The sequence below is a fragment of the Glycine soja genome, chromosome 14 (assembly GCF_004193775.1).
Source record: "Glycine soja cultivar W05 chromosome 14, ASM419377v2, whole genome shotgun sequence".
NCBI lineage: Eukaryota > Viridiplantae > Streptophyta > Magnoliopsida > Fabales > Fabaceae > Glycine > Glycine soja.
The window spans coordinates 10,246,814-10,265,872 of NC_041015.1; the positions used below are offsets into that span (position 1 = coordinate 10,246,814).

General features: G+C 32.0%; 2 protein-coding genes across 2 annotated transcripts; one reads left to right on the top strand and one right to left on the bottom strand.

Annotated features, from left to right (window-relative positions):
• Positions 1 to 7,479: 7,479 nt before the first annotated feature.
• On the bottom strand, positions 7,480 to 10,275 carry LOC114383538 (L-type lectin-domain containing receptor kinase IX.1-like). The gene is made up of 2 exons (XM_028343223.1): positions 8,767 to 10,275; positions 7,480 to 8,400 (listed from the first exon to the last, which is right to left on the bottom strand). Exons 1-2 carry the CDS (start codon positions 10,077 to 10,079, stop codon positions 7,746 to 7,748), a joined length of 1,968 nt encoding a protein of 655 aa, XP_028199024.1. The 5' UTR covers positions 10,080 to 10,275; the 3' UTR covers positions 7,480 to 7,745.
• Positions 10,276 to 10,953: 678 nt separating this feature from the next.
• On the top strand, positions 10,954 to 13,200 carry LOC114383539 (L-type lectin-domain containing receptor kinase IX.1-like). Its single transcript, XM_028343224.1, has one exon. The coding sequence runs from the start codon at positions 11,158 to 11,160 to the stop codon at positions 13,006 to 13,008; it is 1,851 nt and encodes a 616-aa protein (XP_028199025.1). The 5' UTR covers positions 10,954 to 11,157; the 3' UTR covers positions 13,009 to 13,200.
• The last annotated feature ends 5,859 nt before the right edge of the window (positions 13,201 to 19,059 follow it).

A 19,059-nucleotide genomic window follows, 5' to 3' on the forward strand; every position in this document is an offset into this window, starting at 1 on the left:
TTTGTCCATCAACTTTTGTCCATAATTGTTTTTAGTCATCATCTATTATCATTTGTTAAGCCATTATGTGGCAACCACATGAATTACTAGTATGATGTAATAATATCCACGTAATAAAATATTGCTAGTTCAAGACATTTTTTTTTGCGATTCTAACACGTTACAAAAATGTGGAAAACCACTAAAAATTTTCTAGTAGTTTACTATGTTAGAAAATTCCATAGAACCGCTAGATGAACTAAAAACAATGATAGAAAAAGTTGTAGGACTCGGTCACATAAATTGTGGTGGGACTAGGACCATCAAAAAATTGTTGAGGGACTAAAGCTGGTAAAAAAAATTGTAGAAAGATTAAAAGTGAATTTCATAAAAAAAGATAAAGAACTACAAATATAATTTATCCAAAAATTTGACACAATGGAACACCTGATTGTCACATTATCACTTAATAATGATATTTAATGACATGGACTAAAAAAATAAATGTAGAAAAGTATAGGGACAAAGATCCGATAAAATTTTATTTAGGGAAAAAAACAAAAATCGTTAAAAGTTGAAAGACCAAAAACATATTATGTCCTTTATAATATTCAATATATTTACATGCATGGTATTTTATCAAATTATGTCATTGTTTATATTATATAAAAATTAATAATAATTACTTAAATAAATTTATTTTAACTAAAAATAATTTCAAAAATAAAAATTCTGCAACACAAGATGGATCAAATAAAAATGACTATGAATTAATAATTACCAATTAAACAAAATCATTATGATAGTATTAAAGTTGATTATAATTATAATTAAACACAATATTTTTCACATTTTGAATAACTGTCAATGTAATTACAGTAATTATTGAACAAATAGTAACCTCCACAAATTGGGGAGGCTAGAGGTGAGAAACTTTACTTGTGATTGAGCTTCAAATGAAAGATTAATCTTATGTTCACAAAAAATGAATGTTTGTGGAAATATCACATAATTTTATTTGGGATCCAAAAGTTCTATTGATAGTTAAAAAATAAATAGAATAAATAAGATCGAACAATGAAAACTATAAATAAAAAATCAAAATGTGGTTTTTATGAGTGTGTATTGTATTTATGAAACAATTTAGTATATTTAAACTTATTAGCGTATACACAATTTATTTTGGAATATGACTGAAAACTAATGTGACTAGTGATATTGCTTGCGTGCCATACTAGTTACTATACAGAAAGACAAGTCAATTTGGTTTGGATGATAGGATATAAAGAGGATCATTCACACGCAATTTAATTATTTATTACTTAATTATGAAAAAGCCGCCATACCTTATTTTTATCAGCCAAAAAAAAATGAGATACGCCAAACCTGTCAGCAATTCTACAAAATTAAACATTATCTGGCAATATATTTACATATATATAACACGAAACCTGCTAGCCTAATAACACTAAAAAAGAAACATATTGCCTTCCAGAACAACAAACTCTTCAAGCTAGCATTCCAAAAAGTTCATAGACTACACACCGAAAGAAAAAGACAAACCTTTTACTTTGATAATTAAGCATGACTGAGATTTAAATTTAGTAAAGGCAAACTCATGTTAATTTATAGCATTGTTAAAATAATGTCATTTTTAATAGCCGCCATACCTTAATAATGTCATTTTTAATAGCCGCCATACCTTATTTAATTATTACAATTGATCCAAGTCTTCACAACAAAGAGCACAATATAGCCCAAGAACAATAGAAGTCATTCCACTACAATTCAGATTTATAAAACAATAAGGTCCCTTGACCAAAACTGGTGGGCTAGCATTAAGTTACGTGGGATTAGCCATTTTTTTTATTTTAAAAGTTTAGGAAGTATTCCACAGTAGAGGAATGTCAGCAAAAATTATCCATGAAACTATCAAACCAATTCAACCCTAAAACTTGGACAGTATGAAAGCCAGTAAAAGGATCAAGAGATATATATAATCATATATATGAGCATCATAAGACACTGACAGCACCATAATGACTGTAGAATCAGCACCAAACAGTACAAATAAATCAGCACCATAAAACAACAGTGCAAAATTGTTTAGGTTCGATGAATATGTAATTGGTTAATTGAAATACTATTCTAAGTTCTAACCCTCTAGAATAGTCAAGTCTATGTACTATAGTGCAAGTTGATTCTAGCTAGGTTGACTAATAAGGACGACAAATAATTCGTTAATTTTGTCATGATCCTCTACGATATCACTACAAAAAAATATACATATAGTCAAGATAGGATTATCTTGCTTACATTTCTCTATCGTTGAATGCTTCATAAACTTTAGAATACAATGCCCTTATCAAAAAATTAACCTTGCCGCCATGGGGGCCCAATTACCAGTTTTGGTCAGTGGAGCTTGCACCTGAATTGTAGTGGAATAACTTCAATTCTTCGCTTATTCTACCGCGTCTATGTGTGAAAACTTGGTTCAATTATAATAAATAAATAACACGCGAATGATACTATATACATCTAATAATCGAAACCAAATTGACTTATCTCGTTTTAAAGTTTCTAACATTCCATATAAGAAACTTACTAGATTAGTCAGCATATTAGTAGAGAATTAAGATAGATGTTTGAGGAATATAATATTGAAGCATCTTACTACAAAATGTACGTCGGGACCAAAGATCATCATAACATAATTCAACCGCACATGCTTGTGGTATATGAAACTATAGAGACCTTTTGAATAGGTGGATTGGGATTAGAGTTGTCCAGTGTTCTTGGTATCAAATGCTTAATTAATTAATGCTTGTGGTATATGACCTTTTCATCGCTGTCTTTATCTCTCTTGCTTGTCCATATATAAGAAATTATAAATAAGAGTTTTCGTACATTATCACTGTTTAGATTTGACCAATATGACTAAAATATGTGTGTAATTTTTAATAAATATCTGAATTTTTAATTTGTTTTTTAATAAAATAATTTCTTCGTTTTTACTCTTTAATAAAATAAAAATTTTATTTTTGATCCTTAGAATTTTTTTTAATTTCTTATAAATTAATAAATTTTGTGTTTGTTTTCATATTTTTAGCAAATTTAAAATTTGTTAATTTATAAGGAACTTGAAAAAAAGGTGCTAAAGACAAAAACAAAATTGTTTTTTTATTTTGGGTATTTATTAGTGATTGAAAACATATTTTAGACTAAATATAAATATTTATATTTTTTGAATATTGCTTTAAAATATTAGTGATGTTATTCCTAATAAATGATATTGCTATTTCCGGAACATGATTTTAGATGGTGATGAAGATGTAAGAATGCTTTTGATTGGAAATAATATGTCTTGTTAAATGAGTCAACATAAAATGTATTGGTGAATGGAAAAAGATAGGAAAATTTGTTCTTGTGTTGGCACTTAGTCTTTGAAAGTGATTAAGAGATGCCAAATGGAAAGCATGTTGGCAGTGTGTGTTTACAAATGATGATTTAGTATTACTCTTAATTAGAGTCTAGATTTAACTGCTTATTCTTGACTGATTTTCCAGTGAGTTATGCAAAGGAAAGAAATTTCATGAGCCTCTGGATCTGGGCACTTTAATCTATCCGTTGGTAGAGAGGTTATATCTATCAAACATCCAATTGGTTTTGTATGAGCGAATGAGATTACTGTGAAAAATTCAAAGTTCATTTTTCACATGAATAACATTCATTCACATGATTGAGTATAAAATTGAATAAAATTGTTTTTCCATAGTTGATGACTATAAGGGGGTACATGATGGATCCTTTAGAGATTTAGAGACTGATTTAGTAACCACTTTTTGTTGTTAAACTAATCATTATTGCATATTGATCAGTAAATCAGTCATTACCAAAATTGGTCATTGAATATATGATACTTAAGGAGGTTGCATGTTATACATGCCATTTTTAACAGTGTCCGCATTTGTATTCCTTCCTAAAGAATTAAAAGTATCTATATATCTTGGCCTATTATTGTCATTGTTTGGCATATTATTATTGCTCGTCTTCCAAACTAATACGTACTCTCACTTTGATTGAGTTAGAGTATTTGGTGGAATAACTATTCCATCTTTAAAGCACTTCCATTTTTTTTTTTTTTGCATAAATTGATAAATACTAGTGAAAAGATCGCTGAAATTTTGACAATAAATGGGTTGGCCAACTGGAAAGCCATGTTCCTTAAATAATAAAGTAATAAATGAAAAAACAAATGATAAAAATTATTGTCATGTGGTAATTGACTGTTAAGAAATTATTGATTTCTTTTTTCTTGTTCATTACAACAACATTGTTAACTGTTAAGTTTATTAGCTAGTGTACATCAGCAGTAACCTAGATTTTGACGAAGTCATCCTTGAGGGTAGATCAACACATATCCCAGCTCTTCAGGAGATGGTAAAGAAGTTGACTGGCAAGTCACTATTCATGTGGGATTTAGCTTTTATCATAATGAATTGCTTAATATGAAGAATCCGGGAGGCGATAGGGAATGTTTGTTTAAGCTTCTTTTTCTTTTTGTTGGTAATATGGTTTGTTTAAGATTTTGAGTGTTGAGATCATAGAGAAAATATATACATTGGTTAATGTTGAATTGAGACACTTGTTAGTTTAAAAATTCATAAATTGCTTTCTATAAACAGTTGATCTTAACTAGATGCTAACATGGTGACTCAACATGTTCATGAGTCATGAATTGATCCTATACAATGTAGTGTTGTCTTCTGATTTTTTGGCTTCTTATACTGATTCAAAAGTTCCTTTTATTTTAATTGTGACCAATTATTATAATTCTAAATTTTATTTTATTTTTAACCATTGCAGGATTTGATCATAGATACCTTCAGGGTGATTATTACATCACTTCTCTTTTCATGGTAATTTCTTACTTTTCATTGACCTTTCTCTTTCCATGATGCACATTATTGTAACTTTTTTTCCCCAAGTGAATGCAGTATGTCACCTTGAGAAAAATTACCTAGCTCATCTCTTCAACACTAAAGTTCCTCGAATTTAAGTAATAACCAAACTAAAAATGAATTTTCATGAAGCTTATCTAAAACTGCGATTGTGAGATTGATGCTTATTCGGAAAACCTCTAACCCTGCCCATTTTTAGTCTAATATTAGTTCACACTTGTAATTTTAAATTTAATATGGCTGAAAAATAGAGAACATTGGTTTCCTTTTCTTATACGTATTTTTCAATTTTTGTTCCTACTTTATTATGTGTTTATAGACTTGAGTGAAATGAATACAAACTCAACTTTTGAATCATATTATGAATCCTAGATCAATTTTGCTTCGTCTATATATTTTGTGGTATCATAAAATATCTTGTAAAGTCTTTCAATTGTTTATATTTATAAATTATAAATATAAACAATATCATAGATATTCTTTGTAAAATTCAATATTAAATCTTATATATTCATTTTTTTTCTTTTTCAACGACTTTCATATTTCCATCTATCTAGTATATCTATTGACTTTTATGCGGATTTACATATATAAAATATCAGTCTCAAGTTGGAAAGTAATTTTTATTTCTTAAATTATATATTTGATTCAAATATTCAAAAAGAAAGGATTAAATATTCGAAACTATATATGATCCTTTTAGTGTATTTATTAGAGACTGATTTGGTAACCACTATTTTGTTGCTAAATTGTTACTGTATAAATATTGATAAAAAAATCAGTCATTATCAAAGTTGGTCATTAAATCAGTCACAATCATATGGGTTATTAAAGTCACTAAATCCACCAGTATAAAATGGCTCATTAAATTAGGTGCTATAGAATTTATCAAAAATGGGTCGTAAATGGGTTAGTGAATCGGTAATTGTAAAATCAATCACTAAATTAGTCAACTTATAGTTAGTCACTAAATCAATTACTATACACTGAGTCACTAAATCAGTTTCTAAAATGGTCCCTGAAAATCAGCTACCAAGGATTTAGCTACTTTAAAATTAGTCTTCAATTCAGTCTCTAACTAATTTAGTGACCAATTAAGAGATATTGGAGACCAAATTCTGGTATCTAGAAGCAACTTTTCTTGTGGTGAATTTTGGCAAATGAGTAGTCTATAAGATTAGTACCTAATTATTTGGTATAACTTTTTTTTTAACAATTTCATCAATTTAAATTTTCATATGATAAACGAGCATATATCTTTTCTCCCATGTAGGTGCAATATAATAAAATAATGTTTATATTAAGAGAAATTTTTTATTATGTGATAGTTTCATCAATATAATATCAGAGGTTTAATTTTTTTTTTCTTTCTTTCACCCTCTTTAACTTTCTCCCGATCTTTGACTAATGATTGACAGAATAATATTTCTTTCATATCATGTGTTGGAGGCAAAGAACCAAGATAATTAGGGAAGTATGTTATACAGTAAAGTTTAAAAATAATTTTAAAAAAAATAATATTTCATAGTTTTTTTAAGGCAAAGTAATATTTCTTAGTAGCAAGGAAGGTAATACGTACAAATGTTCTGCGTAATTATAGGAGAAAAGATGTTGTAATAATGCCATTATGCAGAATTGAATAGTTGGTTTTGTGAACGTACGTAATTGGTTAGTAACTAAACTTTCTAATCTTTGTAGAATGGTCATGTCTATATATACGTGCATATGTTGATTCTAGGTAGACTAGTCAGAGCGGATTATGACAATTTGCCATTCAAAAATATTCACATCGATCGACCCACACTTAATCTACATCTTTAGAGAAAAAATAGATAAAGAGAGAAAATATAATAGATATATAATATGATGCAAAAGAAGAAATATAAAGAAAAAAATTATTATTAATTAAATGTTTATGCTGAGTGTTCATATATGATGCTTTATGCTATATTGTCCGTATATCACGTGGGTTAGTTCTGGTGCATACTCACCAGAATAAATTAAATTTGTTTTATTGCTTATATTAAAAAAATAGTAATTGCAATTTACAATGATTCTTATATATTTCCGTTATATATATGTTCCTTGTTGAACATTCAATATTATTGATAATGCAAACAATTATTCATGATTTAAACTCATTGACAATTTACCTATCTTGGTATAAAAACAAGAATGACCAATGTTAATTGAGTTTATCAAGGTGAAGTGTATTTAAGGTTAGCGTAGAAACTCAAGAATGTACAAGTCATTGAACATTTTGTTGCAAAAATAATTAAGACTTTAATATATTTTTTATTCTTTCTAATTTAATATTCTTTTTTTTATTCTTGTTATTTTTTTTGTTTTGATCATTATAAATGATATTTATTTTATTTTTCATCCTTAAAAAAATTAAATTAGGCTAAAAATTGTGAAAAAAATATTGTCTAAGCGAATCATTTTTTTTGTAAGGATAAAATAGAAAAAACTTTAAATTGAAAATGTTAAAAACCAATACTTAATAATCAAAATCATAAAATGAAACTAATTCTACATTAAAAGCGCAACAACATACATATCTTAGCTATATATATAGCTTTGCAAAGAAATTAATTAGGAAGAGTCATTGTACTAGCCTTATCCTTACATTTGCAGAAAGATTATTTCTAGACATTTACTTATATATAACAAGCCAGTAAATATTTTATGAGAAAGTAATGAAAAAACATAAAAGCTAAATGAAATATCTACGTAAGAAGCACACAACTTCATAAGCTAGCCTTGGTGCCCGAAACAGATTGGTCTGAAGCCTTGCTCAGAAAATTAGCGTCCGACATTGACAAAGCTATTAGTGAAGGGTACTGAACGTGCGGAATTGTAAGAGGATTGTGCATGGGTAACTGGAGAAGGAGGAGGAGGACCGTCATGCATATCAAATGGAAGCACAGGCAATGACGACGCTTCAAGCTGAAGAACTTTTATTACCTGTGCAGCCCTGGGTCTTTCCCTGTCGTTTGGGTTAGTACACCACAACCCCACAACAATCAAGCTTGTTATTTCATCCACATCATACTCCTTGTTTAATCTCTCATCTACAACATCCAGAACATTCCCTTCCACATATTTTTGCCACACCCAGTTCACGAGAGGTACATGAAACTCCCCGTTTTGATAAGTCCTCCTCCCACATGCAATTTCAAGAGCTACAACCCCAAAACTGTAAATGTCTGATTCCTTACTAGCCCTACCATGGTTGATATATTCTGGGGCAAGGTACCCATAAGTCCCCACCAGCCCTGTCCTTTGAGTCCTCAACCTTGGATCCACCAACTTAGCCATCCCAAAATCGCCAAGCTTGGTGCTAAAATCCGTGTCCAACAACACATTAGCTGACTTAATATCCCTATGAAGAACACTCTGCTCCGCATCCTCATGAAGATAACGAAGGGCCAAAGCCACCCCTAATGCTACCTTGTACCTGTGAAGAGAAGAGAGAATTAAGAATAATGGTGACAAATGATTAATTTCAATAGCATAAGCTAGCTTACTCCATTACAAGAGACAAAATAGAAATGCTCATACAAAGTAAAAAGACTAAGAAGAAAATAATGGCTACCCATTTGGATAAGCTTTCGTATAAGCACTTAAATGAATAAAAAAATAAGAGAAAAAATAAATTAAGCTTCTCCCATATGATCAAATTAGGTTATGCATAAATTAAAATCGTTTTTGGATATGCATCAACTAGTAACTAACGTGTTACCAAACACACAGTAAACAACCCTTAGGGATAATAAATAATTAAATACATACAAGAACATTAAAGCAAAATTATCTAACATACCTAATATCCCATGCCAAAGATCTTTTCTCCCCAAAGAGATGGGTGTCAAGGCTTCCATTAGGCATGAACTCAAAAACCAACAGAAACTCTCCTTGCTCGTGACACCACCCTATGAACTGGACCAAGTTTCTATGTATTAGACGACTTATGATCCTAACCTCATTGATGAAAACTCTCTCTGAATTTTCAGAGTTAGTGAAAATCCTTTTGACTGCAACAACCCTTCCTAAATTACTCAGAACCCCTTTGTACACCTGTCCCGAGCTACCTCGTCCAAGCCTTGCATCAGCCGCGAACCCTTTGGTAGCTGCAACTAGTTCTTTGTAATCAATTCTTCTAGGTATAGTTGCCCTATCCAAATCAAACATAACCGGGGTGGCTCCAAGTTCATCATTATCATTATCAACCTTACCCTTTCTCCTTTTTGTGATCGTTACCCAAGCTGCAAAACTCGCGGCCACAACCACCAAGACCGTTGAGCAGGTTACCACAACAATCAGCAAAACATTGTGTTTTTCGTTCCCATGCCTCGAAGCAGTGAAAGAATTCAACGTTGAACTGAACTCCCACGAGTGAATAATGTTTCGTTCAGTATATTGGCCAGTTGCAGCGGAGAATCCAACAACCACCCACTCGGGTAGAATGTCCATGAGATCAATCTTGTAAGAAAGTGAAGAATTGGAACGGGGTGTTGCGGTTTCGTTAAAAGACCAAGACACAAAGAGGGTCTTAGTGGAAGCAGTGTAGGTTATCAAAGCGTTACATTCCTTTCCAAGGTTTTTGTAAATGTCAAACTCAGCAACGGCCACGGATTTGAGAGAGTTATCATCTATGCCAACGTGCTGAAAGGGAGGGTCAATTGTGCCGTTAAATGTGTCAAACTCAACAGCGACAACGTGGTTATGGGGAATGTAGGTATTGGTGGTGGCGTTGAAAAGGCCTAAAGTGCCACCGACTGCGTTTGCAGGAATTTGGTAACCAAGAGGGGCTAAGTAGAAGGCAAAACCGTCACCGATGGTGTCGTTGGTGGCTCTTTCAATAGTGAAAGTGAAGCGCGTAGAGAAGTTGGTTAGAACATCAGAAGATGAGTCCCACAGGTGCAAAGGTTGTCCGTAAAAGGCTCTCCCAACGCGGGAAATATAGGTCACTATGTTGAGCTCTATGGACCCGTTCTTGTTTACTTTGCCATCACCCTGGTATGCCATGTTTTTTGCACTGTCGGGGTCGTGGAAGTTTGTTATGTTGAAACTTAGTGATTCGGCTGTTTTAAGAGAAGGAATGGCCAACACGAGAAGAAAAATTGTGAGCACCATCTCTGGTCTCAGTGTCTGTTTTCTTCTAAAGGGATGAGACAAAGTGGAATAGCAAAATTAAGCTTGTTCTGAATTGCTGGATTGAGCTTGTTGTTTAAATAAGAACCGAGTGATGTTTCAATGATGCTTTTTTGTTTTTCAGTGGTCCTCGTAGTGTGTACTGAGTTAAGGTTTACTGATTAAGGCTTTAAATATGTTAGTCCAGCGTAATTTAGAAGCAGCTTTAAGATAAGTAAATTAATTTGTCAATAATGGATTCACACGTTATTTATTTCATTATAATTATTCAAGCATATAAAACAAACTTCATTGACAAAAACTGGTAAGTTTGGCCCCAGCTAGCTAGAACTAGAACAAATATTTGTTAAGTACCGATAATTACTTGACGTCGTTTAGCTATTGTCAGGATATATATATATATATATATATATATATATAATCAAATTTAATATTATTGAAAGATTAAAAGACTCACATTAATGATATAACAAAAATATAATAATTTTTCAAAGGGATAATAATAAATATTTTTTTATTAGGAAGCAAATTCAAAATTTAGGAAAAAAAAAGTATCAGAATCAAAAAAAAAATTTGTTTTTATCATGAAATAAACTTAAAGAAAAATTTATTAAAAAACAAACATAAAATTTAAATATTTACTAAGAATTACAGACATATTTTACCCATATAATAACAATAATCAAAATTTGATTTAAGATGTCACCACCTGGCCATATTTTACCCATATAATACCATTGATGTCTTTGTCTACTGGTTTGCGTTTTGCACAAGGTGCTTTGATACCTCTATTTGTTAGGCGTTGATATTTGGAAATATTACCATTTTTTTTTTTTTTGCCGTCTACACACTCTTGTTCACTTGCGTATTGTCGTATTGAGCATCTTTTGTGGGGAAGTGCTAGCTCCCTTATGACAAAAGTGACTCTTGTGTCGTATATAACACCTGTGGCATGTTCTTTTTTTAAAAAAAAGAAAAACTGGCTCCTTGTTTTCCTTACAAACATATAGAAACAACTCCGGATCGGTTTTCTGAAGCCTAGACTCAGTCGTAAAAAACCATGTTGGCAACCTTGGAATACTTCCACTGCTTCAAAACATCTCTTCTTTTGCTAATCTTTATGATCCTTCCAATAGTTCAACCACTCTCCTTCAACATAACTAACTTTAGCGACCCTGAGAGCGCAAGCCTCATCAAAAATGAAGGCATAGCGAAAATTGAGAATGGAACCATTGTGCTCAATTCACTTATCAATAGTGGAGTTGGACGAGCCATCTATAGCGAACCTCTAAGTCTGAAAAATGATTCTAACGGCAATGTCACAGACTTTTCAACTCGTTTTTCATTCACTATCAAAGTGCTCAATAAAACCAACTACGGTGATGGCTTCGCCTTCTACATCGCACCCCTTGCTTTTGACTACCAAATTCCCCCCAATTCATCTGGTTTCCTTCTCGGCCTATACGGTGACACCCAAAATAACCTTGTTGCTGTCGAATTTGACACTTATGTAAACGAGTTTGACCCACCAATGAAGCACGTAGGGATCAACAATAACTCTGTTGCATCCCTTGATTATAAGAAGTTTGATATTGATAGCAACATAGGGAAGATGGGGCATACGTTGATAACTTACAACGCTTCTGCCAAACTCCTTGCTGTCTCATGGCTCTTTGATGGAACTAGTTCTGGTTTTACGCCTAACAATTCTCTCTCACACCAGATTGACCTTGGGGAAATTCTACCAAAGTGGGTCACGGTTGGGTTTTCGGGTGCAACCGGGTCGTCCAAAGAGGAAAATGTTATCCATTCCTGGGAATTCAGTCCAAATCTAGATCTTAATTCCACAAATCCAGAGGCAAACAACGAAAATGTCATCATAATTACCAAATACAAGGTTCAGGTCAAAGTAGTAGTTGTTGCAGTGATTTGTTCTATTATTGTTGTGCTGGTGGTTGTGAGTATTAGTTGGTTGATCATCAAGAAGAGAAGAACCAAGGATGATTTTCATTTGGATAAAGAGCCTAGAAGGTTTGCTTATAACGAATTAGTTGCAGCCACCAACGGGTTTGCAGATGATAGAAGGCTCGGAGAAGGAGGCACTGGAGAAGTTTACAAAGGGTTTCTGAGTGATTTAGGGCGCGAGGTTGCAGTGAAAAGGATTTTTTCTGATGTTGAAGATTCCGAGGAAATATTTACAAACGAGGTGAAGATTATAAGTCGTCTTATACATAGAAACCTTGTGCAGTTAATGGGATGGTGCCACGAGCAAGGGAAGTTATTACTGGTTTTTGAATACATGGTTAATGGAAGCCTTGACACTCATCTATTTGGCAGCAGAAGAACATTGACATGGGGTGTGAGATACAACATAGCGTTAGGTATGGCCAGAGCTCTTCGATATCTTCATGAAGACGCGGTGCAGTGTGTTCTTCATAGAGATATTAAGTCAGGTAATGTTTTGTTGGATACTGATTTCAATATTAAGGTTAGTGACTTTGGGATGGCCAAATTGGTGGATCCAAGATTAAGGACTCAGAAGACAAAGCTGGAGGGGACATATGGGTACCTGGCTCCGGAATATGTAAAGGAAGGAAGGGTTAGCAAGGAATCTGACATGTACGGTTTTGGGGTTGTTGTGTTGGAGATAGCATGTGGAAGGAAGACTTACCAGGATGGGGAGCATAATCATGTGCCTTTGGTGAATTGGGTGTGGAAACATTATGTGGAAGAGAATATTTTGAATGTTGCTGATAAGGGATTGAACATGGGTTTTGATGTGGATGAAATGACATGCTTGCTCACTGTGGGACTATGGTGTACCCTCCAAGACTACAAGAAAAGGCCAAAGGCAGAACAGGTTATTAATGTTCTTAAGCAAGAAGTTCCGCTGCCAAAGCTTTCTACATGACATGCCTGATTGTCCTTCTCATCCTACAAAAATGGGCAATATTCCATGTAAATATAGATCAGGTTTTCATTTAAATATAGTTACTGGATTGAATATAACTATACTTTCAATGTAAGTTATCATTCTCGTGTGCTATAATATCAAATAAAATTATTTTTGTATGATTGAATAAGAATATATTTTCACATCCCACGAGTCATATTTATTTGTAATTTTGCGTATCATCACATCACAATCACAATATAGTGCAAGTATCACATCCTTTTGCTTTGAGGAACTTACTCTTGTGGTGTATCAAATTATTCTATTACTAGCTACGTGTATCTATCATGGCTTTTATTATTACTATTTTTATTTTATTTTTTTTGCATCTTGCTGCGTAAATTTTAAATTTGAAGATTTTGGAATAGGTAGTATCTTTTTCATGCCTTTTGAATAGGGATGGTGGGTGGCACACGTGGCTTAGGTTTTGTATGGGTCGGTGGATACTTTATGTTGGGGTTCATTTAATTATGTGTGGTGCAAAGGGAACACACTACAAAAATGTTGTGTTTTACTGAAAAAGAATTTCGGTGGTTATTAGAAACTGCCACAAATGTAAATAATTTTACTATTTATTTCCGTTCTTTTACGCTTTCTAATGATGCTCCATATCACGTCATGACTACGTGTCACTTAATTTAGACACCAACTTAAAAAAATTACATTATTTGTTATTTGTTATTTCTCAAGTCAAAAACCTAGGGTTCATCATTTAACTCGTCTGTAACAAGTGGTGGTTCCCCCTTTGCCGCGAAAGCTCTCTCGCATGAATCAGGGGCTCTTGGATTCGACCAATGGAGGGACGTAGCGCAAGAGTAGTTGAAGTTGTGTGCAATGCATTACGCGAACATTGAGTTTTCTCGAAGTTCAATTTGACTGCTTTTGCCTCCGATCTCAATTGCAAAGGAGCTAAGTTATCCTCCCTACACTCTCTCCGTTGATTTTGAATCACACAATGTGTCTCTCAATGGTGATTTCAACATTCATGTTCGATTAGGGTTTTACTTCCCCTATTTTTTTATTTTCATCGTTGGTTGTGTTGATTTTCTTTTCATTTTGCAATTCTCCGATATTTTGAATCGCACAATGTCTCTGCTAGGTTTTTTCATTTTGTGCTTGTATTCTGAGTTGTTTTGAAGCCTCTTTGGTTACTACAAATTATAACTTTGAAATTTCTTTTTTGACATGAAAGGAAGATGAGGAATAGCGACACCGATTCCTGAAACAGATTCTCAATTGATAGTGTTCAAATAGAGTAATTAATATTGTAATTGAAATCTTCAACAATCATAAATTGTTTGATTTAATTTCATCTCTTTAATTAAATTTCATGAAAATACTTTGAGATATGTAGTAGTTGGGTTTGCAAATTTAGGTTGCTAGCAATGTGTTTGATGAAATGCCTAATTTAGTTCTACCTTGGAGAAAAGGTATATAACACCTTATATTATTTCTCCACATGATTCATTTCACTTTTCTTCAGCTGAAATGATGATTGGAAGTAATAATGTAAGATTTAAATCAGCACCAATCACTACTAAAAAAACACTTTCTATGACGATTTTGAGGTGCCTTTTACGATGATTTTCAACCGTCTTTGAAGTCAGCATCGTGGAAAGTTAAGACTTTTGACGATAGTTCTCAAACCATCTTAGAAGGTTAATTAAAACTGTCTTAGAAATCGTTTTGTGAAAAAAAGATGTTTCCTAAAAATCGTCTTAGAAAATGACTTTCTAAGACAGTTTTACAAAAATCATCTTAGAAAGACTTTCTAAGACGGTTCTCGAAAAACCCATTTTAAAATGTCTTTTTCTAAAAAAAAGAAAGAAAATTAAAAAATTAGAGAATTCTAAGATGATTTTTTGAGGTATCATCTCAAAAAGTCCACTTTCTAAGACAATTTTTTAAAGAACTATCTTAGAAAGTGGAGTTTATTATTTATAAATTAAATATTTAAAAATACAATATTTTTATTTGGAAACAAAACTATTGTTCACAATATATTAAAACTAAAATATAAACCTAAATTTATTTTATCTTTATTTAAATATAATTAAAAAGTTATAAATATATACTAAATATAATTATTTCAAAAATCATTCCTATAGCTATAAAGCAAATGCAGAAGTTACCAATTGAGGTAAGGACCTGAAAAGAAGTAAGCAAATCACAATTTGCATATTAAACAAATGCTATAATCTATTCTCTTAGTATACAAATGTTATTATATGAGTGTTTGCAGCCGTTGAATATATTCTAATGATCAACTCAATGTGCATTCATGCTATTGAGTATTGACACAAGTTGTAGTGGAGCTTGAGATCAGACCAATAAATTTCACCAGACAAAATGAATGTAGAGCAATAGAAACATCTTTTGAAAAACAACTGGAAGTTAAAAAAATGTGTCCTTTACCATGCTTGCTCCTAAGGGATGTTCCTATGTATAATCATGGGGATTTGGCCAAAAATACAGGATTTCTTGTAATCATTGAACACGCACAAGTTTTAATGAAGTTTGCATACTAATGCTCTTTCTGGGGAGCAAAGATAGTTTGTATGCAAGGAAGCAAATGGATACAAAGTTAATTCAAACAGGAGAGAAAGAAGCAAAATACTTTAGTTGGATCGTCGCTACCACCCAAAGTTTGTATTCCCTTGTGAACAACAAATTCACTATCCATAACTCCCACATTTTGAGTGTGTTCTCCCTGAAAAAATGACATTGATTTCACTGTTAATGATACCTATCATGTAGTAAATGAACTTAAACAAAAAGGAAGAAACATGCCTCTCTTAAGGCTGAGAGCTCAATTTTGTAATTTAGTTATTTCTTCTTATGTGATTCTCCTTCTCAGTTCTTGAATTCCAAGAATTTTCCAGATCTGGTGATAGTTATACAAAATATATTTTCATATTTTTATCTAGTCTCCTACCTAACTATTAATAAATCTCTCAGTATATAACATTACACCACAATAGATATATAACAATATCACTACAAAAAAAATGTTAAATAATGGGGGTTATTTTGCGAGGTTTTAGAAACCTCCTTAATTTATTAAAAACTACAATTTTTTGTGCTTAATTTGCGGAGGTTTATAACCTCTGCTAATTAAATATTATTTTTCCACTCTTTTCTCTTTAAAATAAAATAAATCATATTTTTTCCCAGAAAAAAAAATTCCTCTAAAAAAAATCACAAAATCTCAATTTCCCTCTCCAACTCTACGACTTCCCTCTCCAAACTATAACATCCCAATTTTTTCGTAAATAAATTTATAAAGTTTTTTAGTAAAAATAAATAAATAAATATAGAGCAAATAATAGGTTGAGTACCTTAGGTATAAATAACTATGTTAAGTCAGGTGCCTCCTTTTTTTCTCATTTTCGTTTTTCCCCTTCTCCTCTCAAAATCCTCTCTTTTTCCCGAAGGCCACCAAACCTGTCTCAGAAAAATGACGATCTCCAATTTATTCACCGTTGGATCGTCGTGCAATTTAAAAAGCATGCTCACAACCCAATTCCTATCATTCTCACCGTTGGGAATTTTGATATAATGTCTGAGATAAGAGAAATACCTTTCGCATCATAGCCTTTTTTCTTTCCCGCAGAAACCCAAAACGGTCTCAATAAAACTATGATCCCAGTTTCATTTACCGTTGGATTTTCATGAAATGTTGATACGTGGTTCGTGGTTCAGTTCTGCACACCTTCACCGTTGGGATTTGCGAGATATTAGTCAAGGCGAGAGAAAAAGGAATCACACCAAGATAGTACAAGGGGAGGCTTCAATCCCTTCTCTGTCTCTCTGATGTTCGGGAACTCTATCGGAGCAATTAGAGGAAAAAATTGGAGGAATCTCAGGGAACTGCTAGAGATGCTGCTATCGCTGGCTAAAGACACGTGAGTCCAGGTAAGGGATGAGTTATTCACAATTAGGGATTAGTGAGAACATGTGTAGGGATCCTTAGAGATATCAATTAGAATGAGTTTTGGGGTGCTTTTGTAATTTTCATTTTATCCTCATAATTACTGTGAAATTATATATGTTTGATGAATCAGTCGATGTCCTAATGAGAAATTGTTGTGAAATTGATGTGTTCTTGTGTTGAGTGTGAACCCCTTAGAAAAATTAAGCTCTTTTTATTAACGTAAATTATATTTTAAATAATATTATTCAATGACTTATTTTATACAAATTATTATCTTGTTCTAATTAGATTGTTTTAATTATTGAATTGTCTTTATAGCTAATTATATGATTACTATTACAAGTTGTAAACTTGAAATTGCTTTGCATATAGGAACTTTGTAGGAGAAATAAAGAAATTCGAAGCAAGCAAGTTATTCCACACATTGGTGGATCCAAAGCTAATCCTAGAAGAAGAAATGAGTTGGTAATGACACTAAATGTTAACTTTTACTAATTAAAGAATTTCAATGTTTACTTACTCTTTATTTATCTTAGTTTTTAGAAACTGGGAAGCTACCAAGTCGTGGACAATTATATATTGAAACTCATAAAAGGAAAGATGGATCATTTGTAAATGAAGCAGCAAAGACTATAGCGGTATGTTTTTCTTTAGTAACATTGTTTTCAAGGATTGTGCTTAATCTTAAAACTTTTATATTTCATTTTATTACATGTTTGTAGGAACAAATTGAAGTAGGATTGACTCAGAGAATAGTTGATGAATTTGAAGTTTCTCCTCTTGATGTTGTTGGTAGAGTGTTAGGGTTAGAGCACTCTAGGAGAGTGCGATGCATGGGATTAGGAGTTGTTCCTTTTAATACATTCAGGAACACAAGACTTCGAGCTTTCAGTCTGAGCTCTTCTTCATCTGGTGTTGCCTTTCCATCTTCAAACCAATGGCAAGAGAAATACAACAATTTAGAATCAGCTTTTAAGGCCTACATGATAATGAAGGAAGGAAGGATCCCTAAAGAATTAGCTTGTTATTTCACTCCTGATCAAACACATGTAAGTAATTAATATGCATACATCATTATGTATATGTGAGGTATCCTAAAACTTGTTAGTATAATACACAATGTACTCTCAAAATTGTTTTACATATGTTTATAGTTTATTAATTTATTCACACATATTAGTAAGGAAATATATTTTGTAATTGGTACTTGTGTTTATTAAGTTAATTAATTTATAGTTTTGTACGTAGATTTTATAGTTAATCAACAATATTAAGGTAGAATTTTATTCATTTTGGCTAACTCTTAATACTCTTTATCTCAAGTTAGGTCTTTAAGTAAACATACATGACCAAGGTAATAAGCATGCATAAGTTTAGAATATTAAAACAATTGTTTAGAATTGATTATTTTTATTGATGGTCATTATGATTTAGTATGCGTGATACACCCTTGTATATAGTATATGTGACTAAGTGTTTTTTCTTTTCTTATTTTAGCCAAATGATGCTTCAAGTGTTCCTAATACACCTTTGGATGCAAGAGGATCTTCTGGTGCTAGCAACCCTTAGTTTGCTTATAATGTATTTTGGATTTAAAGTTTAGTACAAGACTAATATTACTTTGTTATGGATTTTATGTCATACTTTGATTTACAATAGAAATTTGAATTATAAATCTTTGAACTATATGCTATTATTTTGGTTATTGAAATATAATTTCTACGTCCTCATTATGAGTTTTTTTATTACATTTTTTTATCGATATCATAAGAAAATGAAAAATTGTAATACATGTAGATTATCAAACTAAAATGAGTATACAAAATCATTATATACAAGAAAATAAGGAGAATTAGAAAATCAATTGTAAAACATCTATTGTTAGCATGATTTAAAAAAAAAACCCCTCCATAGTATAGTTTTAAAACCTCTTTTAATAAACCTCCGCATTTAGCATAGGTTTAAAACCTCCTTATTTAGTGTAGGTATAAAAACCTCTTCCAATAAACCTCCACAGTTAGCGTAGGTTTAAAACCTCCTTTAAAAAACCTCCACAGTTAGCGTAGGTTTAAAAC